The 24376-nt window shown below is 38.0% G+C and overlaps 1 protein-coding gene across 1 annotated transcript in view; it reads left to right on the forward strand.

Moving 5' to 3' along the window:
- TBC1D5 (TBC1 domain family member 5) overlaps positions 1-22285 on the forward strand; it is a 111459-nt gene extending 89174 nt beyond the window's left edge. Inside the window, exons 11-14 of the mRNA XM_067138802.2 lie at positions 10572-10759; positions 10954-11065; positions 15225-15377; positions 19183-22285. Of these exons, the coding sequence (XP_066994903.2) occupies positions 10572-10759; positions 10954-11065; positions 15225-15377; positions 19183-19524 (795 nt within the window). The 3' untranslated portion in view covers positions 19525-22285. The remainder of the gene's footprint in view (positions 1-10571; positions 10760-10953; positions 11066-15224; positions 15378-19182) is intronic.
- The last annotated feature ends 2091 nt before the right edge of the window (positions 22286-24376 follow it).

A 24376-nucleotide genomic window follows, 5' to 3' on the forward strand; every position in this document is an offset into this window, starting at 1 on the left:
TTACACTGTAAAGTAGATTTACGATTTCCACTGAAGACTTATCACAATACTGTATACGCTATGCACGGTTATGTATTTACTGATTATGATATCAACAGAAGCATTTCAGGCGAAGTCCAAACTGGTTAAGCTGATCTACTCTTCGGATGCCACTATAGGACTTGAACTGCTTTCATTGCAGTACAGACACTTTGCATATTTTTTTACACTGGACCACTTTGATGCACCGCTTATCTCTGTTTGTAGTTTGTACCAGCAGTGACAACACTGTTGTCATTCCAGTGCACCAGCAACGCACCACCAGAACTCCTGCAGTCATATGATCCCCTTCTTTCTTTTTTCCGTCTGCCTTTCTTTGAAGGGGGCACTTCTCTGTCTGGTTTTCTTGAAATGTCCCTGTTGCACTTACTCCCTTTGAAGCCGGATATCTTATCAATTTCAGAAATGTAAAGTAGTTGTCAAGGAATATTGTATGCTCCATGTTTGATTCAGTTCCACCTGCATCAATGAGAGGTAGTACTTCACTTCCTCCAAGTCCAAATTGTATCAGCCTTTCATTTTACATTGCTGTATACACTTGGAAAGGTATCCTATAGCCACTGGCAGAGAAAGAAGTCTAGCAGAATTTCAGAGTTTTGAAAATCATCTGATTGTGTGTGGGGAGGGCAGGAAAACAGTCAGTCAACAAATGAGATGTAGATTGTGATTTTGTCCACTTTGGAGTTGCTTCTTTTGTGTTACAATTTGACCTACTAATGCTTTTGAATTTTCTATCAGGGATAACGGAAACAGGAGTACTAGCCTGATCTTATGAATGACTTTATATTCCTATGACATATTCCTTTTACACGGTTTTCTGGTTTTTCAGTTCCATCTGCAAACTTTCAGTAATATTTCGACTACCAGTGGACCTAGCCTTCCCTTTTTTTAAATATTTTTTCAAGCAATTTTCCCTTCACATTTACTCGGAAGTAGGTTTCTACTACTCATCTGTCATTATCATCAACCGTTTCACACCCGCCATAAAGTTTGCTGTGCTGCTCCTCTCCAAATGTCAGTTTTTCCTCTAAAACTTCCAATATTTCACTCACCATCAAACTAGTAAGAGAATGCAAATGTCTGAGACAGTAGGACTCCCCTATGCATAGCGTCCGATTTTCAGAACAGCTATATTTATGAGCCTCTGTCACGTCAATGATAAGACATAATTGACATCTTTGTGTGTCAGTAGATTCATAGGAATGTCAACAATATGGTCCATACCAAAGTTTACAATTATCGGAAATATTTATTAAATCATAAATACAAATCTCGACTGTGGCACAAAACTCGGTACTATCTTGCCGCCATGCTTGCAGTAAGTGTGATTCAACAATGAATGGTAAGGTTAAGGAATGATGTATTCTTGGTTCTTGTTAGCTACAGCATTTCTGAAGCACAAGAAACTATTGCGGGCTTAAAACAACGCATAAATATCGCACAATTTTTTTTTTTTTTATGACGTCCGATTTTTTGGATGCTATGCACTAATGGGTTAATTTTCTGGCATCCCAATACAGCTTTGTTCTACTCTTGACCAGAACGTTAATTTTGGGCATATCAGAACGTGGTCTTTGCCATTGTAGAATTCTGGTGTTTAAATATTGTGCATGTACTGCTAATAAAGATTTTGACTCATTGAAGTGCAAGACAGTCATGACCAGTGTGAAGACAAAAATTTGTTACGGTTTCATTCCTTGATCTACTCTTGTTGATTTCCCAGTGAATCCTATATTTACCCTTGTTTATGGTTGAATTAAGCAATTTTCTCACATTTTGATCTTGGCAAATCTCTTCACGGCCTGAGACAATGATTTCTCCTGAAAAAGCACTTCAAAATATAATTCTTTATGTGCCCGTGAAAAATTACTTCATAAACACGTACTGACATAAATACATTACAGTTATAGGATTTTGATTGGGATGTGGGAGAACAATCCTAAAATTCTCTTATGATTTTTGTGCCCACTTCGGTGTAAGCAAGGAAGTTCTTCAGGATGTAGGTCTGTTGGTGCTGGAGGGCCCCTTTAAATTTTTCCAAATCGTATGTACACTTTGCGTTAGTAGATTATCAAAACCACACCATAAATATTATCTAAATAACGAAAATCGTGTGATTTAATGAAGACTTTTTGGTGAAGTGTACTTTGTCACAATGGTAAACCATAAATTGTGAAGTACTTAAATTAAATGGATTATGAATTCTATAAAACAGCCTGCCTAGGGTTTGCGATTGTTATGGTATCAATTCCTTACAGTCTGACACAGTGGTTACAGTTTGAGTCCTGTTGGTGAAAAGATTTTTCACAATAAGAATGTTGGAAGACAGGGTAGGAGGGGTGGTGGTATACAGTTACTAATCACTAGATTATGTGCCAAAAGCCTGGGTTAAATTCTGAGATGCAGAAACAAGGCAGGATGCATTGCAGAAGGTGTTATTCTTGGGAGTGATCTGTGACACATTAAGCTTATTGTGGCATTGAAACAAAAAAGAAAAGACTGTATTTACCTTCATGCAGTACATACAGAGGGGTACAGAAAAATGTAGACACTCTTTGACAGTCAGTATTAATGGAACACAATGGCATACCGTTACAATTCTTGCACGGGGGACAGGTTATCTCATGTGTTCAAAGTGACCCCTTTAGCAGCCAAACAACGTTGATGCCACTGAACTGCTGACCGAACTACGGCTGTCAGTATTGCCGGTGTGATAGCCGCAAGGACGCCTCGATGGTTTCTCGTAACTTGTTCACTGTAGCTGGCTTCTGTCGAAAAACTTCATTTTTCAAGGTCCCCCATAGGTAGAAGACAAGAGGTGTAAGGTCTGAAGAGTGTGGTGGGTACTCAACAGCTCCTCTTTGACATATCCATCGTCCAGGTCGATTTCATCCAAGTAGGCTCTGACATCTCTGTGGTAGTGAGATGGAGCACCGTCTTGTTGTAGGTAAAATCTTTAATTTTCAAACACCTCTCGGATGGCTGGGAAAATCTATGTTTGCAAGATATGAAGATACACCTCACCAGTTACGGCATCTTCAAAGAAGGATGGGCCAATCAAACCGCGCGATCACAGACCGCACAACACCGTTAACACCGGGTAGATTAACATGTTTGTCCACGTGAATGTGAGGATTTTCAGCAGCCCAATACACGCAGTTGTGACAGTTTACAGTACCGTTCAGTTTGAATTACGCCTCATCAGACCTGATAACCATCCCTGCAAACCGTTCATTCTCGCGAAGCATCCCTTCAAACCACTCGCAGTACTCCATCCTTCGATCCGGGTTGTCCTGGTTTGCAGCGTCTAGCGATCTTGGAATGTACACTTTCCACTTCGCATTCTTTCGAATTCGTCATATGGTTGATCGGCTTACCCCGCTTTCACGTGCACCCTGATTTACAGATTTTAGAGGTTACTTAGTAAAATGTTGCAACACAGCAGCGCTGGAAGCTGGACTTGTTGATGTTTTTGGTTGGCCAGACCTTTCCTTATGCACATCCCGAACAGTACCGTTGGCTTCAAATTTATCCTGAATACAATAAATTATTGTACATGTTGGTGGCTGAGTTTCGTACACATTATGTCAATGCCGTTGTATCTCCATGTTTTCGTACTTCCAGTACCACTTCAGTACAGCCTTGCATTGCCCAAATGACAATCTTACTTTATTCATTGCTGCACTGTCATCTGCTGGAAAACTCGCATCAAGATTGCCGCACCATTCACTTGACCTTCAGAATCTGTTGAGAAAACAATGGACTACGCTACCGTGCAAGAATTGCAATGATATGTTATTTTGTTCCAAAGATATTAACTATCAAAGAGTGTCTCCATTTTTCTGGACCCTTCTGTAGATGTAAAACAAAAATATTTTATTTTCCAAATGAAATATATACTTCATGTCTTTCCTCATATTTATATATTTATTTTCTTAAATATTTAATAGCCTTTAATGCAAATCTATAATATAATAAAATTGTAAAGATTGGCTTTCATTTCTATATGTATGTATATATGAAAAAGAAAAAAAAGAAAAAAAAAAGCCAGCAAGAATTATTTAACTTTATACATTCTCGAAATGATATTCATAAACTGCGGATAGCCGATGGCCAAAAAGATGAGACTGGGAATCCTACCACCTACACAATATGTTCATCCTATTTCAAACAAGAGGGTATTGAAAGAAAGTCATCTTCTGCAATGGCCAGTTTTTTGTGTGGTTGAGTGTTTACGTATATTAATATTTATGAAAATTGGGATACCAAGAAGGAAACACAATTGAAATGAACTTAAAACCACAGACTAGGTATATCACAGTAAACAGATGATTAAGTTTACATACCTGTACATGACCTTTGAGTTTGAGTGTTCAGTGTTTTGTGTAGCATCAATGTGCTGCAATTAGAGCCTCTACACTTCATGGCATGGCATCAAAAAGGTTCTGGATAAATTCCTGGCAAATCTCTCTCTGTATGCAGTTTGTATGCGAGTCCGCAAATCGTCAATACCGCTTACTGGATGATCGTGATGAACAAGTTACTGACCAAGTATATCCCAGACACGTTCGGTGGACAAAGTCAGTCGAACGTGCAGGCCATGGAAGCAATGGTACCAGTCATTCTTTGAAGAAGGCTTGCACATTCCTCGCCACATGTAGTCAGGCATTGTCCTGTTGAAATGTGGCATATGAAGTTGCCTGAAGGAGGGGGGGTACCTTGGGCTCTAAAACCTCCCTCATATATGCTGGTTGCTGTTCAGATTGCCTTCAATACATAGGATACATAGGATGCAAGATCGGTTCTTGTACACAATGGCATCCAAAACCATCGCACTTGGTGTTTGTCCGCTATGCCGCTCAACAATGCAGGCTGCCAGATTGCGCTCAATACGGTAGCATCTAACACATATGCAGCCATCACTGCAGGACAGGTTGAGGTGGGATTCATGTGGAAAAAAAAAACCTACATTTTACCGCTCAGCACACCAGTGATGGCGTTCACGTACCTGTTGCAATCTGAGACACTTGTGGTTTCTGGACAATGGGAGCTGACACAATGGCAAGTGTGCAACCAGTCCAATTTGCGGCAGACTAGCATTATTAGCTGCCATCCTTGGACGCCCAGGTTCGTTCGCCGGTACTGACAGAGATTTAAGAATGACAGGAGGGCTGGTCTGTGGTTAAATGGGTACATGCAGCTCACCTCCATTGGTCCATTGGGAGTATGCCTGAAAAGTGCTGCACCACCTCGGGATGAGGAGATGAGTTTACTTTTATATCCTACAGTTCAGTTTCCAACCCTCACATTGAAATTGCCCTAGAGTTTTATCCTGTCCTTTCTGTTGACGCTGACTACATTGTCACTCAGCCTGCCTGTTTAAAATTTCATCTTGAGTGAATTTTGGGTCACACCTTGGATTATGCTTATTGATTCTAATACTGGAAAATGTCTACTTCATCCTCATATGCACCCTCTAAGATGAATACACTGAGACAGTACTCATCCTAATTCCTCCAACTGCTAACTCTCTCCACATCATTCAGTTACGTACCTAGCAGAAACTATGCTGCGTGCTGTGGTGCTCGTGATGAATAGCCCCACTCCACACTCTGCATTTTGCCTTGCACGCAGTGAAGGAAAACATTAAATGCAACTCAAAATGTACATCTGGGACCCTTAAAAGTGAATATGCTACATGGGATGAAAAGTCACCAAAAGGAAAAGTTTTCTGTTTTGATAACTGTGTTAATGGGGTGATGATCGTACCTCATGGGGATCACTGAAAGTATCTGGGTGTTAATGTAAAGAAAGATCTTAATTGGAGTAATCACATTAATGTAAATAAAGGTTACAGATCTCTTCATATGGTTATGATTGTGTTTAGGCATTGTATTAAGGATGTAAAGGTGAGGGCATGTAGATCTCTGGTAAGACTCCCCAATTAGACAATGATTCCAGTGTATGGAACCCTTACTTGGATTACTTGATTCGAGTACTGGAGAAGATCCAAAGGAAAGCAGCACAATTTGTTCTGGATGATTTTCAACTAAAATATTGTAAACTTGGGGCTGGGAAGACTTAGGACTAAGGAGACAAGTCGTTCAAGAAAGCGGTATGTTCCAAGTTCTCAGTGAAGAGATAGCGTGGAATGTCGTAGATGAATAAGCTTGAATGGAGCTTTAAAACATAGGTAAGTAAACTCGTGTCCTCATCCCGAGGTGGTGCAGCTCTTTTCAGGCACACCCCCATTGGAGGTGAGCTGCATGTGCCATTTCAACCACATACCAGCCCTCCTGCCATTCTTAAATTTCTGGCAGTACTGGGAATCGAACCCGGGCCACGGAGGACGGCAGCTAATAACACTAACCGTTACGCTACGGAGGCGGACTTAAACATAGGTAAGATCATAATATAAAATATCAAAGTAGATACGGTTGGAATTCAGTAGGACAAATTGGGGCAAATATTATTTTATAGGAAGAGGAATTCATGATTCGGATAATTTATCAAGGGAAATGTTTGATAAATTTCCAAGTTCTTTGAAATCATTTAAGTAAAGACTAGGTAAAGAACAGATAGGGAATCTGCCAGCTGGGCAACACCCCTAAATGCAGACCAGTGTTGATTGATAGTCCTTTTAAAAAAAAATTTGTCAGTGTATTAATACATTGAAGGTTTTCAGTGACGCAAGGATGGGAATTGGGAAGGTAGCGGCCATTGCTTTAATTAAGGTGTGAAAATGGGAAACCATGAAAAACATCTTCAGGTCTGCTGAAAGTGGAATTTGAACCCGCATTCTCCTGAATACAAGCTCACAGCTGCACAACCTTAACCACATTGGCAGCTCGGTTGTCCTATCAAAAAACATAGTCTATTAAGTGTACTTAGATTTCTGTTTCCTAGAAAAATGGCATATCCATTTTCGTCCTTCCTGTCAGTAATCGGGAGATAGTGGGTTCGAGCCCCACTGTCGGCAGCCCTGAAGGTGGTTTTCCATGGTTTCCCATTTTCACACCAGATAAATGCCGGGGCTGTACCTTAATTAAGGCCATGGCCGCTTCCTTCCAATTCCTAGGCCTTTCCCATCCCATCGTTGCCATAAGACCTATTGTTGTCGATGCGACGTAAAGCAAAAAAAAAAAAAAAAAACCCCTTCCTTTCTATAACAGTTTTCCAATGAAAATAAAATAATGGGTAAACTGCTAATCTTACAAATAAAAGCAGCATCCATACAGGATTCAGAATTACATTTTCTATACAAACACTTGTATGTGTATTCTTCGACAAAACTCAGTGCACTTATATGCTCTTTCTAAAGAGTTGGAGTCCAAACACAGGTGAGAAATCTGTTTGTTGGTAGTTCATGAGTGAAATTCATGTGCTTGTGAGAGGGAAACCAAGCCAGATCTAGTGCATTAATCTCTGAACCATGCTCGTAGGATGGAATAATAAATTAAAAAATGTGGGCTCAGCAGCTGTTGATTGTGTGTGAATTTCAGTGTATTGGCGTGAGAAGTACTATTGGCTGCTGGTAGGAACGCTGTTCACTGTCACTAACAAAAGTGAAACACAGCACGTAGAGTGCTTGGTAGTTTGTTGTGGGAGATACTCTCTCTTGCTTTAAGAATAGGCACATGACTTAGATGTTAACCAACAAGTTGTGGCTTTCTGAGCTGCGGTGTTCCAAGGTGCAGGTCACGAGCTATTGGCGTCTCTACAGCTGTATGTTCAAGCTGTTCAGCCAGAATATTTTGACATTTGTTACATGAAAAAATGGTGGTACTGAACTAAATGTGAATTATTTGTCTGATATTTCCCTTGTTTGAAGGTTCTAACAGATACAGTCACAAAAAAAGTCATGAGGATGTAGCTTGTTCACGACTTTCTAAGCTGCAAAGCCAGAGTGCTGAAACATGCCAGGCAAATCGATAATTGCTTCTTTTGCTAGAGGTTTAATGTCCAGGGTAAAATTGATGGACACAGAGGTCGCTAATTATGGAAACTCTTGGCTGAGGAATTTAGGGGACTGGAGAGTACTAGATTAAACTGATGTGTCACAATAATTCTTATTACTTACCAGTGACAATAATCATGTGTGGAAGCAGTACTAAACCACCCATTTTATGGGTCAGCCCAGGACCTAATTTTTAAAATTACACTTCACCTCTCTTACCAGTGCTTTATGAAATGAGGAACATGATTTAAGACAAGGAAGATGTAATAAGTATACTCTGAAATAACAAGTAACATTGATAAATTAGGATTGTAAAATTAGGGTGAGAAAATTACAGTAAGAAAATTAAAATGAGGTACCACAATTTACCTTAAACACACTTAGTTCTTGAAAATAAATGAGTTAAGATTTCTTGAAAGGAAAATGGTTTAAACTGTTAAGGGGATTGAAACTCTTAATTCCGGAACCCCAAAATTATAACTGCTTGATATGAAAGTCGAGCAAGATCTGGAGAAATAAAATCTCGACAATTCGTAAAAATTATGTTTTGAAATGACAAATAATTAATAGATGAACAAGAATCAATTCAATAACGATTCAGGATGTAACCATGAAGTTGATAAGGTTCAAGATCACACGTCCATAGTCGTAGGCTAATGATCATTCATAACCAACAAAAATTTTTTTTAAACAAGCGAAAGGAAAAAAATTCATCATCAAAATAACTTACAGTATCATGCAACAAACGCGATCAATACACAAGACATCTTACAGCGTACGGTTAACTAGCATTAAGTCAGTGAATAATTTTGAGGTTTCGTTTACATCAATGTAAATATTACCTAAGTACTATAGAAATGGATCCAAAGATATACTATTAACGCTAACCTCACATACACCAAACTTTGTAAGAATTTGAAGAAACTTTAACCAATAATTGAAATCATAACCTTCAAAATGTTACTAATAAATAATGTTAACAGAAGAAAAATTTGGTCCTAACGGTTATGAAAGATTTCCAATGAGGTAGTTATGAAATGTTAATGCTGAATACAAGTGTAGTTTTCATGATAATATAACCAACATAAGAAACAGATATACTGTACCGTACATACAATTTAAATTTACAGTTCACCAATAGTAATATTTGATCTTTCAATTTGAAGTTTCGGAATAAGCATTTTCTTAATTAAGATAAGGTTGCATCATGAAAGTTCAAACTACTGCAAAGGCATCAGAAAAAAAAGCATAAGTGCCCAAGATTAAATAAAGGTGAAATGAAACATTTCGACGCCTTGCGCCGATGCTAATATTCTAAGTATGGCCCTTAGCCAGGATCATACTCCTAACCTCTGTACTTCCTCACCTTTTGCGATGAGTGCAAAAAACATCTAACGCCATCTTTTCATTGACTTTTATTTATATCCATTTATTTGCCACATTGTCGCAGTTATGTATAGTGGTCACTTGATGCCCCACCAACTGGATTAAAGTTTAGTTAATAGCTACGCCAACAGATGGCGTTCAAATGCACACCAGTTGCATTTCCTCACAACTTACGGGAATGAAAAATGAAGGTGTAAAATCACACAGTGATACAAATTTCCAAATAGTTCCAAATGTAAGTAAAGTTCCATAGTAACGTCACACTGAGGACAACTAAAGATTGAGCAGACGTCGTCGGGATTGTGGCTAATCTTCAGTAATGGAGAAGTATTGGAAGAAGAAGAAGAAGAAGAAGAAGAAGAAGAAGAAGAAGAAGAAGAAGAAGAAGAAGAAGAAGAAGAAGAAGAAGAAGAAGAAGAAGAAGATTTAATGTAGCACCAACACATTGAAGATTTTCGGTGACACAAAGATGGGAAAGGACTTTGATTGGGAAGGTAGCGGCCATGGCCTTAATTGAAGCACAGCCCCAGCATATGGCTGGTGTGAAAATGGGAAATTATAGAAAAACATCTTCAGGTCTGCCGACGATGGGATTAGGACCCACTATTTCATGAATGCAAGCTCACAGTTACGCGATCCTAACCACATGGCCAGATCGCTTGTTACGAGACAAATGCTCCATGCTCTACGTACTGTGTGTAAAAGGCAGTAGTCATTAAATAGCCTATTGAAACTCATCTTATTCCTGCCAGTCACGTACCCATCCATGTATGGTGGACTCCTTAATTGTCGTTGGATTAACAGCTATCCCAGTGAATGTCACTTCCAGTTTCTCATGGTTACTAGCGCTCATGCTGCCTCATATCCCGCTCCACTTGCGAAACAAATGCAACTTTTGCTTACAATAGCAGATGATTTTAGTCAGTGTATAAGTCTAAAAGATTTTGAAACATTGCTTAAAACATTTTAAATTATAGTACTATAAATTGCTGAATTGGCCCTTTAATATTATTGTTTAACTGGCCATTTTGTTATCTGTTGTTCGGCCCGTGTTGGCTGGGTAACAGGACGCCCTTTGTACTAGTGACTTAGTTGCTCAGGACTATATACTGGACACACAAATATTGATATTATTGATGTGAATTTTGAAATTCTGTATTTAGATATTTTTTGTTGTTTTTAAATTCAGAAATACTGTCAGCCTGCAATGACTTCATTTCCTCACCTTCCTGTGGTTACTGTGGGTGGAAGGTCAGATTTGAACAGAGCGGGTCAGCCTAGCTCAGGTAAAGATGTGAGCGTACAGCAGCCAACTAACAGAGGAGACAAACAACGCAAAAAGTCAGACTCTCAAGGAACATCAACATTATCTGGCAGGTTAGTTGGGTCTCTGATGACTTATAAAAGCGTGTATTGAAATAGGTTCACCTAGGTTTTTGGAGAGTCAACAATATTTTTAAACAAGACTAAATTACTGTATGCTGTTTTGCTTTGTTTCCTGTTAGGAAAATGAAGTAGTCTGTATATACATGTATAAGTTCTTTAATATGCTCTTTTTTTTTTTCTTTAAGGTTCAAAAAATTGTCCTCCAGATCTAATCGTTGGGGATCTGGCAAAGGAAACTCAAGATCCTCGAGGCGTGCAGATGGAGATGCAGGCATTGTTGATGGCTATGCACTTGATGTAAGTTATTTAAGACAAGATGTTCTGAAACAAGATTTTTCTTTATTGAGTGTGGTGTGTATGATTTATTTGCAACTTCTCATATTCCTTCTTTTTTAAACTTTTTTGATATTGATAAATAAAAGTATTATTCTGTTTCTTCTTGTGGTGTGAATATGTCTTGTAAATCGGAATAGTGGTGTAAAAAGTTGAGCAAGACTAAATTAGGGAATATCTGAAAATAATGGTGGTTGAAAAAAAACCCCATTCAAGATCAACAACAAGGAATGGACATATTTCTCAAACATACACATCTTAACAGATGGAAGTGAAGTAAAAGCCATTTTGTGCAGAATATAGTGAACTATGTTAAACACATTTGAAGAGTTATAACACTGTTACATTATAATAACTGTGAAATGAAATCTAGAATATTAGTGCAAAAATTTGCCACAATGAGGCATATACTGAATTTATTACAACTAGAATTTCAGGAAATGACTATTAGAAAATGGAACAGTTCACAGTAGTTCCAAAAATATGCCACTTATCAGTGCCAAACAGAAAGTAAGCATGGAGACTTTTCCTGGCTTTGTATCAGTCCAGGCGGTACCAGTGACTCACCAATGGTTGTAGACATTGATATGAGTCCATAGACATCGACACCTCTGATAAGTTACTTGTCACCTCCACCCTCATGGACTATGCATCATCGGAAGAGTTGTCAACTCACGAGTTGCGGGAAATGAGAAACAATTAATACACGCTTTAAGGACATATTTACCAACAGTGACTGTGAGCTGAATTGCTTGTGGTTTGATAGAGATCTGACAAAGTTGGGCAACAAGCACATCAAGGTTTTACACTTGCAGTTTTTCAATGACGAGGGCACATTAAAATGTGTATTAATTGCGACAAACTACAGACTTCGTAAAAAAGCCAACAGCTTTGTTTACCCACCGAAGCTGTGTGAGTTAGCACAGCTTGACTTGGCAAGTTAGCAGCTCATATCACCGTGATTGCCATTCATATAACAAATTTAATTTTGTAAGTTTGAGAAGTTCCACCTTTCCACCACTTTTAAATCTTACAATTTTTCTTAGATTAAAATAACTTTAATTTATTTAATTAATTTATCTTGATTCACAGTTAAAATATGTACAAAAACACAGGTTATGTAAGTAAAACACAATTAACCACTAATATTAAAAACAAATTTTCCTTGTCAAGATAAAAGGTCTAAATGTCTAAGGAGTTTTTTTTTTTTTTTTTTCATTGTCACTATTTGACATCTCTTGATGTAAAAGATTTGTTATTCATAAAATACCATGTGGAAAAATATCCCAAGACAAAGGGATCTTGAAGTTTCTTGATGAATAAATGAAACAGGAGTATAACTATGCAAATTTTTGTAACATTCACCACTTAATGTGAATGGAAAGGGGGAATTTTGTCAGATGAAATGGAGTGATTGTGTTTGAGATGGAAAGCAACTCCCTATGATGTTCCGTCCAAATCTTCTAACACCCATCATGGTTGACCCACACTGGGCCTCCTACTGCGCTCAGAACTACTTTCTTCATTTCTGTTGGGCTCATCAGTTGGTAAATAGCACACTCACCAAGACACACGGCTAGTGCATACCGTGGATGTTCGAAATGCATTTTGTGTTGAATGTTACAGTGAAGTTTTTTCGCGGGATATGGTAGCCTATATCTGGATTACGAACATAATCGTGTGAAATTGTCTAGCGTGCTGCATATTTGTCTTGTGATAGCCTAAGTATGAATACAGAGAAAGTGAAATTCCTTTCTAATGAAGAAAAGATTAAAATCTTTCAGAAAGTGGACTGGCATCCGCATCTTTAAGCACGCAGAGGTCGCGAATGTTGAATCGCACCTTCGAGTTTCGACTCGATCAATTCAACTTGATCAAAGTTTTTCAAAATGGTGGCCAAAGTCATTCTGTCGCAGTCACACATGGCCTTGTATAACCTCCAATTCATTGTCTAAGAGTGTGACCGGAAAATGTTTTATAACCCACTGCTCCGAAATAAAAGGCTTCTACTAACATTTGTTTTTGAAAGAGTGTGTTCTGCAATAATACTTTGATATTTTTATTGGGCCCCACCCATATGTTTTCACACCTTTCAGTGCACTTATTTTATAAGCCACAGCAGAAAAGGTTTTCATATTTGTTCTCTCATGTTTTTCACATCTTTTAATACTTTCCTCTCATCTTGAGAAATGGTAGATACAGTTTTCATTGTGCCCACGGATACACGACGTGAAATGCCTTCATGTCTGAAAAAATCTTATCTAGTGTTTCCATATCACTGTTGGGTAGTTTTTGTTTGTATATTCAGCAGTACGTTTTCTCGCTTAACACGTTCATTTTTGTTGTCCCCTGCAGAAACTTCTAAACAAGGTTTTACTGCATTCTTTATTTCTGCATTTTTAATAACCATTAATTTTTGACATCAAAATATCAAAGAGAATCCATTGAAAATTTGCCAGAAATACTTGTTCTACATGTCTCTACAATATGATGATCCATCAGGAAAATATTCCTGTTGTCTATAAAACTGTTACTTTTACTCAGCATCAGGTACAACTGGCTGCCGCTACACACGTCTTGCTTTCCGGGTTTGGCTGATTTCAGTGGCGAGTGATGTATAGCCCAAATAAAGATGCATACATTGAAGGTCAACGAATGAGTTTATTGCGTCATGGTATGGTCATTCCGTACTTGCGATTTTGCCCACTTACCTCACAATTTCATCTTCAACTTCTTTAAAGAGTCCTTGTTGCTGGCCACTGAATATATTTTTTGTTCAGTATGCATTTTTTAAAGCTATCTTTGTCTTCATGCTAACGCCAGATATTGGCTTTAGTTACACCCAATGCAGTATTTTCTTGCAGCTGCACAATTATTCTTCATTTTCACATGTTTAATAACCATCAACATTAAATTGGCATCATAATATCAACGAGATCCAGTTGAGAATTTGCTGGCAGTACCTGTTCCACCTATCTTTACAATGCAATGATCCATCACGAAAATATTCCTGCTGTCTATAAAACATCATTTTACTAAGCGTCAGGTACAGTAGGCACGTAACTGTGTCAATGAGTAGCCCTGGCCTTTCTAAGAATTCAAAGTCTTGCATGTTTTGATGCCATTCTGCGGATGTGAGAGACATTTTTGTAGAGGCTAATAGAATTTTATTCTCTCTTCGCTATTTCTTGAGATCCAGTGATGTTAACACAGAGGCACTGTACAACCGGTAGCTGTGTATAATAAAGAGGCGGATGTAGATTGTCAATGAGTTTTGTGTGCGTGCGCACGTGCAGGCGGGGGATGAAAAGAAGCGGTGTGGTTACCATGGAAACTGCCAGTGGTGTTCATTACTGTTAGGTCACGAATGCAAGATGACCCTTGATTTTTCACATAAGATTCTGTGAAAAACAAAGTCTTGGATTCGAAGAAATATGGTATATTAGCTTAAACAAATAGATCTGCGTGGAAAGAGGAGAGAACAAAATAAACAAAAAAAAGGCCAAAACAAACATGTGACCAAAAGGTCTAGGACAGTCTCCATTTGTCTCATGGAAGGGCTCTTCCCTCATCTGTTCCAGCTCCTCTGCATGCATATATTCTTACAAAGATTTCAGTTTTAATGTGGGACAAATAAGGTAAAGAGAAAGGTGGGTAAACATAGTTAAAGGGAAGAAACGAAAAAATAAAAGTGATGATAATGTTATTGGCTTTACGTCCCACTAACTACTTTTACGGTTTTCGGAGACACCGAGGTGCCGGAATTTAGTCCCGCAGGCGTTCTTTTATGTGCCAGTAAATCTACAGACACAAGGCTGATGTATTTGAATACCTTCAAATACCACCAGACTGAGCCAGAATCGAACCTGTCAAGTTGGGGTCAGAAGGCCAGCACCTCAATCGTCTGAGCTACTCAGCCTGGCAGATAAGTGATCTCCCCACATCAAGACTGAAGATCTTTCATGATAGCCTCCTTCATGATGATTGTTATTTGATAGGATTAACAGATCTCGTGACACTAACGTTGTTGCAAATAAAGCATCAAGAAGATACCAGAAATTTAGAAATTTGCATTAAGTGTCTAGTTATAGGTGGGTTTATGTTATAGTTTTGTTTGTTGCAGGATCCAGCATTACTTATGGCGGAACTGCAACATGCACATGCTGTGATGTCCCTTTGTCACCTTAAACTCGCTCAGTATCGTACAGTTCTTCAGCATTCAATTGGTACAGCAGAGAATTCAGAAGCTCAGCAAGCCCTTGATGGTATAAATGAGGTAAGAATTTTGGCATTGATGTCATTATTATAATCATAAGCTGTATTTCAATAAATTTACTAGATAGTAAAATAAAGCTATATTTTACGTACAGAATCTTGATTTAAGGATATAAACTTCCTGTTTGTATTTGCTGAATGCAATGTGTATGATACGATAAAACATTCACATATTAGACCTAATGGCCTGTTATGATCCTGTAAAGCATTCTCTTGCCATTGTTTCGTTATATGACCAGTGGATCTTGTTCCTTTCGAGTAGTATTCGAACATTTCTGTGGGAAATTTTTTGTATCCATTCTTTCAACATGAGTTTTTCACCTTTCTTGATAACTATGTACAATGAAACCTCTTTAGTGCGTTTCTCATTAACACGTTTTCCCGCTTAGCATGTCGGAAATTCAAAGTCCTGATTTTCATCGTATTAAACCTATATATAAAAACCTCGCTTATCACATCATGAATTTTCACTATTATTATTTACTACGATGACATTTTTCCTAGACCAGAAAATGTTACTGTATTTGTCATTCCTTCTGAAAGAAACTTGATTTCCAACCAGGGTAAGAGCCATTGCCACAGTTGCGTGATTACGGGAAAAGGCCTTTCTGGACTTCAAAGGATAAGCTGCACTTTCGGGGAGCAAGCTGTAAGCCACAGGAATGTTTAGTTTTGCTTGCCAGTTAGCAGCCAGATATCTGAATAACACAGTGAGCCTGTTTGTGCTTGTATTTCACATTCCATTCAGAAGGTAGAAATGTATTTTGTGCTGAGTGGTACAGTGGAGTGTAGCTAATATGTCGCGTGATATGGTAGCCCATATCTGGATTAGGAACATAATCGAGTGAAGTTGATCAGCGTGGTGCATATGTCTTGTGATAGCCTACTTATGGATACGGAAAACGTTGTAAAATTCCTTATAATGAAGACAAAATTAAAATGTCAAAAAGTGGACTGGCATAAGCGTGCAGAGGTTGTAAATGTTGAAATTTGCACCTTCAAGTTTCGACTCGATCACTCAAGTTGGTCGAAGTTTTGTTCAATTCAAAATGGCAGACAAAGTCATTCCTTACAGTTGCACATGTGGAGTGTAACCTCCAGTTCGTCTAAGAGTCATCATCATCATCATCATCATCGTTTTGCCCTTCCAACAAGCTGGATAGGGTGTTTGAAAATTAGCATCTCCCAAAGTTGCCTATTCAAAAAGATTTTGTTGTTCATGACAGATTCCAATTCCATCCTCTTCTCTCCATGTCTTACCTCAGTTGGTCCATCCATTTAAGTCTAGATGACCTCAGTCTTTCCTCCATCGATGCATTTAGACCTAGGTTAGATCGGATCTAGTCATTTTTCACGTGATCATGTCGTGTCTTTTGGAGGGCAGTTCTAAGAAATTTTATTTCACAGGCTTGAATCCTACTACAATCCTTTGATGTTAGTGTGCAGGTTTCCAGAGAATATGCAAGGATGGGAATGAAATGTGACTTGTACATGATCATTTTTGTTCTTTTGTTCTTTGTGGGACCTTCTCATCCCATAATAGGTGTCTAAGAGTGTGACCAGAAAATAATGTTTAATAACCCACTGCTCTGAAATAAAAGGCTTCTACTAACATTTGTTATAGAAAGTGTGACTGCAATATTACTTCAGTATTTTTGTTGGCCCCTGTGCGCATGTTTTCATGTTTGTTGTCTGGTATTTTTCCCACCTTTCAGTGTACCGGTACTTGTTATTTTATAATCCCCAGCAGTAAAGGTTTTTATGTTTGTTCTTGTGTGTTTTTCACACCTTTTAATACTTTCCTCTTATCGTTAGAAGTGGTAGATAGGCCTATAGTTTTCACTGTACCCGCTGATACACAACGTAAAATGCCCTCACGTCGGAAAAAAACATATCTAGTGTTTTCATATTCCTCTTCGATAGTTTATATTTGTATATTCATTAGTATGTTTTCCCACTTAACACGTTCTTTTTCCTTGTCCCCTGTAGAAACGCTTTAACGAGGTTTCACTGTATATATTTTACTCTACCATTGTCTAGTCTGTTGACGTATGTATGGGAGTCAGTTGGCAGCAAGGAGGAGTTTGCCCAGCTGGTAATTTCCAGGGACAAAAGGATGGAACTGGTAGCTGAGGTACACACAGACACCACTGTAGGAGTAGCCAAATGTGGCAGCGCTTCGGAATACCCTTCGAGAGGATAGCCTTCAACATGCCAGGACCATTTCCCGAATTGGACACTGCTTCTAACCATGGACTCTCTCAGCAAGTGGTATGAGCTCTATGTCATCCCCAATCAGGAAGCATCAACAGTCAAGGTCAACAGTGGTTGATGCCTGGAACTGTCTCATTGGTATCCTGAGACGGATGCAGAGTAATCAGGGCAGGAACTTCGAATTGACACTGATGAAAGAAGTTCTGTTACATCTCGGTGTACGCAAGACCTGAATGACACATCTCCGTTTGCTGTCAGGCATCATGGTAGAGCAGTTCAGGGAGACATAAATTTCACTCATGTTTGAGTTTTCCACTCAAAGTTTTTACTTACTATTATAACACACACACTCGAAGAGAGAAACATGAACATCAGCGGGACGAAGAGGAAGTCACTGGAGCTCCAGTCACCATGAGAAGGTCCTTGCACAGTTATCACCAGGATTGAGCTACAGTTCTGGGACTACTGGCAGCACAACTGTAGAAAGGCATGCTTGTTGCCTTTTCCAACAGAACAAATATGACCTAGGCCACCGTAGCTTAATGATAGAGCATCCATCACAAAATCGGAAGTTCGTGGGTTCGCCATTTTTGTTCTGTACGTAACATCTCTTAGATATGTACCGAACACTACCTGATAAGTTGCAAGTTTATTTTAAGTTCAATGCAGTCATGAAAATTAAATATTCAATGACCTAGATTCTGACACGAGTAAACAAAACTATAGTTTTTTTGGCTATTTGTTTTACGTTGCACTGAAACAGAAAGGTCTTACGGCGACGATGGGACGGGAAAGGCCTAGGAATGGGAAGGAAGCGGCCGTGGCCTTAATTAAGGTACGGCCCCAGCATTTGTCTGGTGTGAAAATGGGAAACCACGGAAAACCATCTTCAGGGCTGCCGACTGTGGGGTTTGAACCCACTATCTTCCGGATGAAACTATAGTTGTAATATTTAAAGATGCCTTCTGACGCTTCTTAGAGAAAGGTCGATTTACTGCCTGCCCCGGTGGGGAGAAGGGAGAAGTGGGCGTATGGATGCCATGGAAACACAAGGGTAGACCCAGTGTGGTTGCCATGGAGATAAAACCTGTTGACCAGCTCTTGTTGCTTGGAGTTGCCAAACCTCTCACTTCTGAGTTATGTACACAGCGATCTGAACGAAAGAATAAGTGAGCCGGAAGTGAAGGGAAGGAGAAAGGAATGTGGCAACACCATGCAGTGGCATATGCAATGTTCCTCCCTCCAGCCCTGTCCATCAAAGCGCTTCTTTTAATTTAGCGGGAGGTGGGTGGCTGTACCTTAATTAAGGCCACGGTCACTTTCTTCCCTCTACTAGCCCTTTCCTATCCCATCGTTGCCATAAGACCTATCTGTATTGGTGTGACGTAAAACAGATTGTAAAAAAATATACATTACGGGTACAACTAACTTTAGTATATGGTCTATCTGAAGGTCCTTAGGCTAGCAGTGCTTTGTAACTGTAGATATTTTAAGACACATGACTTGAAATTGTAGTTTTTTTTCTCATATTTTCTTATATTCAGTTATGTTTGTTCTGTTATTCTACTTTCATATAAATGTTTGCATTTCAGTTATGTTCACTTTTGAACAGTCGGCGTCATGTGTCTTCACCTCCTGAAATCGAGCCAGCTTACGAAGCAGGAGAGGTACGTGTTGAGAGACAGCAGTCTGCTTCCACTCACAGATCCATTCCCCCACCTAACCAGTTATTACTACATCAAGGACAAGATAGAATACGAAGGAGAGATGGAGCCAAAATACAAGTGCCTGGCCAAGGGACTAGTACACCGCCTCCTGTTCCCATGAAGACTTTCAAGGAGGGCATTGGAGTGGAGGGTGAGAAGGTAGAGGGTGCACCTGTCAAGGATCCACTAGCAGCTGGGAAAGATTTCAGGGATGAGCAGGTAGAGTAATAAACACTACCTGCTCAAAATATCAATAGAAACAATAGGTATATCAGTATTAGAAGCCTGCATGGGCCAAAGCCAGACCTGCAGACATAGACTCAACTTAGTTGATTGGCTGGGCTCAGAAAACCTCAAGTTTTCAGGAAGGATGTATTAAAAAAAATGATAGTTCAGAAAAATGTAAAGTGTAGCCCTAAAATCAGGAGTGAAAAATAGAATGAAGGATAAAACTGTTTGAAAACTAATTTTATCACAGTTTGTCACAAAATTCTTGACGAATTCAACTAAGAAAAGAAAAAGAAATCAAGCTGAATTATTGTTAACAATATTTTTAAAAGTTGAAGATAGGTTTGAAGTTGTCTCTTCTTTCTTCTTATTTCCTTTGCCATTTATTTTCACTTCAGTTATGGTACAGTTTGGAAATGAATCAATCTGGCACTTCAGGCTCAAATTGTTAATGTTGCTAATAGCTTCCAGAGATTCCAATCCGTCATCTTCCTTGCATTTCTGTAGAAATGACTGTGAATTGTTGTTGGCTCTTCAGAACTGAGGATATTACAGTAGAAACTCTTTAATACACAGACTAACTGGGGAAATAAGTACACTGGATTAACGAAAGTCTTTATTTAACCAAAAACAAGAGAGTGCATTAAATCTCCGTTTACAGCAACAAAACATGTTTATTAAGCTACATTCAAAAGGCATTGGCCTATATAAAATTGTCAACTATGTTGTGACATATTCATAATCTGGAAAGCCAATGTGAACTTGCGAAAATATTTTTTTCCTAACTACTCTGCAAGTCTTTCCATGGCAGCTTGAATTTCAGTTCCTCTGCCAAACAATTTGAACGTAATCCTCTAAACCACTTGTACTGTGCACAGCGTAATCGGGGGCTTGTTCTGAAGACTTTCTCACTCACTTCACACTTTTCAACAGTCCAGTCTTTGTTTTCCTAATGTTGCAGACTGTTTGTTTTGCGATTCTGTTCCCTGCATAAATATTAGCCAGAGACGCACCCTTCTAAAGTTTTCTGTTATGGTAAAATTAATTTTTCCCACATACAAAAATCCTTGTGTTGGTAGTTTTATTCAGAAAAGGGCTCACTCAATGCCATAATACAGCCGAAACTGGTCGGTACGTTTTTGTGGGGACCAAAAAAAAAACTGTCATAAAAAGGGAACATGCTAAAAAATGAAAAACAATTATGCTGTTAAATTCAAGGTTAGGTTTGAACGTAAGAATAATTACTATGAAAACAAAGAAACAGGTGTTTACAATTATAATTAATTAAATATATAAATAAATAAATAAATAAATAGTACATTTTAAGAACACCAACATAGTAAAATATCAAGGAAAAAGTTCTTAGAAATGCGAACTATACATATTGCTTACAATTATGTTTAAAGTTATCATAGGAATGGCCAATGTCTGGGCAATTTGCACATGTCTCATGGGTGTTTTAGCATCTGTTTTCTCAATAAACTAAATTTTTCATAATTTGTAAACTGTCTAGCTTTCTTCTTCTCCATAACTGAAGGTCCTGCAAACCACTATATGTAAGTACAGTAGGCTCAATTTATGTAAGTTGATACACAATTCACTTACAAACATAAAATTAAGCACCAGCATGTCAGGCTGTATACGTATGTACAGTAGGCCTAATTTACGTACGTTGTTACACAGTTCACTTACGAACGTAAAATTAGGCATCAACATGTCACACAAGCTTCTGTTGCGTGATCCAAACAAACACACGCCCACATCAAAGACTGGCTTGAGAATGACGCTCCTTGAAGCTGCAGGTTGACATGATAGGGCCATGAAATTAAGTTCTTTACCAAATCCTTACCCAGGCCAGTCGTTGCTAGCTCATTGTGCGTGCAATGTGGCCGGGGACGCAAATGTCAATTGTTTGTGGTGGGAGTTACGAACATACTAAAGTGATATAAATGTGCTATCCGGGTTTCTTTAGCATGTATTTAATAAGACATGGACTTGGTCTTTGGAGTAATGACATAATAACCAGGGCAACATGCTAGAGAGGGACGTCTTAACCAGTTTCAACTGTAATTACCTTTTTATTTGTTTGGAAACCATTTTCTTTTCATTTTTGACTTGCTTTCTCAGCTTGTGGAAACTAGTGGAAGATTAATAAATAATAGGAAAAACCTAAAAAAGAAAATGTTTACTTAATACCAGAATGGCATGTTTCGTTCCTGAAATAACATTATCAGATTCTTTGAAATTCTAAGGGGAAAGAAAGAATAGACAGAGTGCAATAAGTTCAAAAAAACATTTCCGTATTTATTGAGGCGTCAAACACAGAATTTTAACATAAATGTTTTTACACTTGCTTATATTAAAAATTAAAAAGTATGATTTGATGATAGAATCTGATGATTTTCTTTCAGGAGCAAAACGTGTCATTGTAGTATTAATCAAATGTTTCCTATTTCAGGTATTTTCTAGTATTTTTTAATCTTGCATTGGCTTTGACCAACTGGAAAACTTAAAGGTTGTATCATATGTTAAAATTCAATAAAATACAATACACAAAATGAAATGCTTTTGATACAATAGCGTAGTAGAAACTGACTGCAGCTTGTATCGAGAACAATGAACAGACAATATTAAATGTCTCAGAGCTTTGGGGTGACTGATTTCCTGTCACTTTCAGAACTTTTCTGTATTCATCACAGTTTTTTTTAAAATTCAGATTATGTGAAGTCCGGCTGTAAGAATCTGGATTAATGAGATTTTACTGCAAGGTAGTCAATATCACTGACCTGACTGAAGGAGGTTACAGCTCCTCGTCTGGTTTACTTTTATACTAATACCAGATGTTACCTACTTCCTTAGTTTGATTTGTGCAGTTCTGTTTGCTGATTTTCATACCTCTTTTTCATGATACTTGAAAGGATTTAGAAGGATTTTAATAAATCAGTCTGTCAGCTTGTTGAAGCATGGTATTACTTTCCTGATTAGTCTATATACCTCTTCACTTCCTTGAATTCCTATATTTGAAGAAATTCACTGGAATCAGATTTGTTGTAGCTTTGAAGGGGCTTTGATCATAAAGTAAATGATTGATTCAGATTCACACCGAAAACTGACGGAGCAGTATTTTCTTCCAAATTAACTGTTATGTTTGGTAGAGAATGAACTGCGTGGTCAATGATCTTCCTTGTCCATTTCAATTGTTAGTACTGTTTACTACATTGTTCATTAGTACAGCCTGTATGAAATAAAATTTCAAAATCTAATTTAATTATGATTACTCCTTTGTATGAGTAATGCTTTCTTATTATTGCAGGTGTGTGTGTGTGTGTGTGTGTGTGTGTGTGTGTGTGTGTGTGTGTGTTGGGGGGGGGGGGGTAATCTCACTTATGACCCTGAGTGGTCCTGGATTCTTAAGCAGAACTCTTGTCTTGGGTTTCGGTTTTTCAGTTTATGGATCAGGTCAGGCTTAAATCATTTGATCCCTGCAGACCTCTAATCAGTATATTAGCATCTTCACTATACTAATGTATTGAGCAAAGTCATATTTGTTATGTATTTTTTAAGTTGAATATGGATTACATGAACTCTTTTATTAAATACGATCTCAGATACCTACCTACTACAAAACTGGAACATTCGTGGAACATAACTATGAAACAAGAGTGATGTTCCCTGCCAACAGTCCTCATTCAACAAGGATAGTTATTGTGGCTTTTTTTTTTTCCTTGTTGATTTTAAATTTGTGATACTCAATTGTACTGTATTTTCTTCTTTATTGTTATATATATGCTATATTATTACTATTTTTAGTATTGTATATAGTGCAATTTTCTACTATCAATGCCTGAGAACATTTTTTTTTTAGCAGAGTATGATATAGTGTTTAAGGAAATCAGGATATTTTTTGAGCTACATGTGGGAATTTGTCTTTAATATCTAAAACAAATTCTGATGTTTGTTTTGGCCATGTGAATTGTGAGATGTGAGTTTTATGATTGAAGGATGTTTTTCAAGCTATATTACTTCAATGTATGGATGATCCAGTTTGTTAATTAAGGGATGTAAGATAAAATATTATATTTTTGTTAGTATGCTACTAATTTTTGCTTGTGACTTTGTAAAAGAAAAGTACTTGTAGATTTTAAGGAGATGCACTTGTCTCATCATATGTTAATAATAAACTGAAATCTTTGCCTATTCTGCAAAGAAGAGATTACCAATAGTTATTATTATAGGGACGGGCACATTGTGAAGAAAATTTGACCAAAATATGAAAACTCAAATTCAAAATATGGACTACATATCTTTGTTCCCAGTCTGTTTACAGCAGATTTACATTATGTATGAAATAAGCCTTTATGAGTTGAGTTTTGTCTATATCTAATAATTCAGGGAGTATAATTTAAGACTTCATAGCGGATTACCGAGGCGTAGGAACACACAGAAGTGGTGACAGCGAGCACAGTGCTTGCAATGGCGAGTGGACGTGATCATCTCAAAGAAGCAGCATTATTACGCTTTTAGAAACTAAACGAAACTGAAATCGCCAGCTATATACATGCTCAGGACTTATATAAATAAAGCAAACAGATAAACTAGATGAAACTGAACTCACCACTAAATGAGTCCAGTAAGATCATAATTTTTTTTTTTCTTTTCATTGCGTGCTGATCAATGTGAAAAACCAGTTTCCTGAGCTACTCTCTGAAGTGACTTATGGACTGACTTGCAGTCTTGCCTGTATATCTTCTAACTTCTCCTGTGTGAGAGCTGTTCTCCTTCGCTGTTTTTTCTTATTAGTTATGGAACCAATACTACACCACATGCAAACGAGTTGAATCACGTAACATTT

The sequence above is a fragment of the Anabrus simplex genome, chromosome 1 (assembly GCF_040414725.1).
Source record: "Anabrus simplex isolate iqAnaSimp1 chromosome 1, ASM4041472v1, whole genome shotgun sequence".
Classification (NCBI taxonomy): Eukaryota; Metazoa; Arthropoda; class Insecta; order Orthoptera; family Tettigoniidae; genus Anabrus; species Anabrus simplex.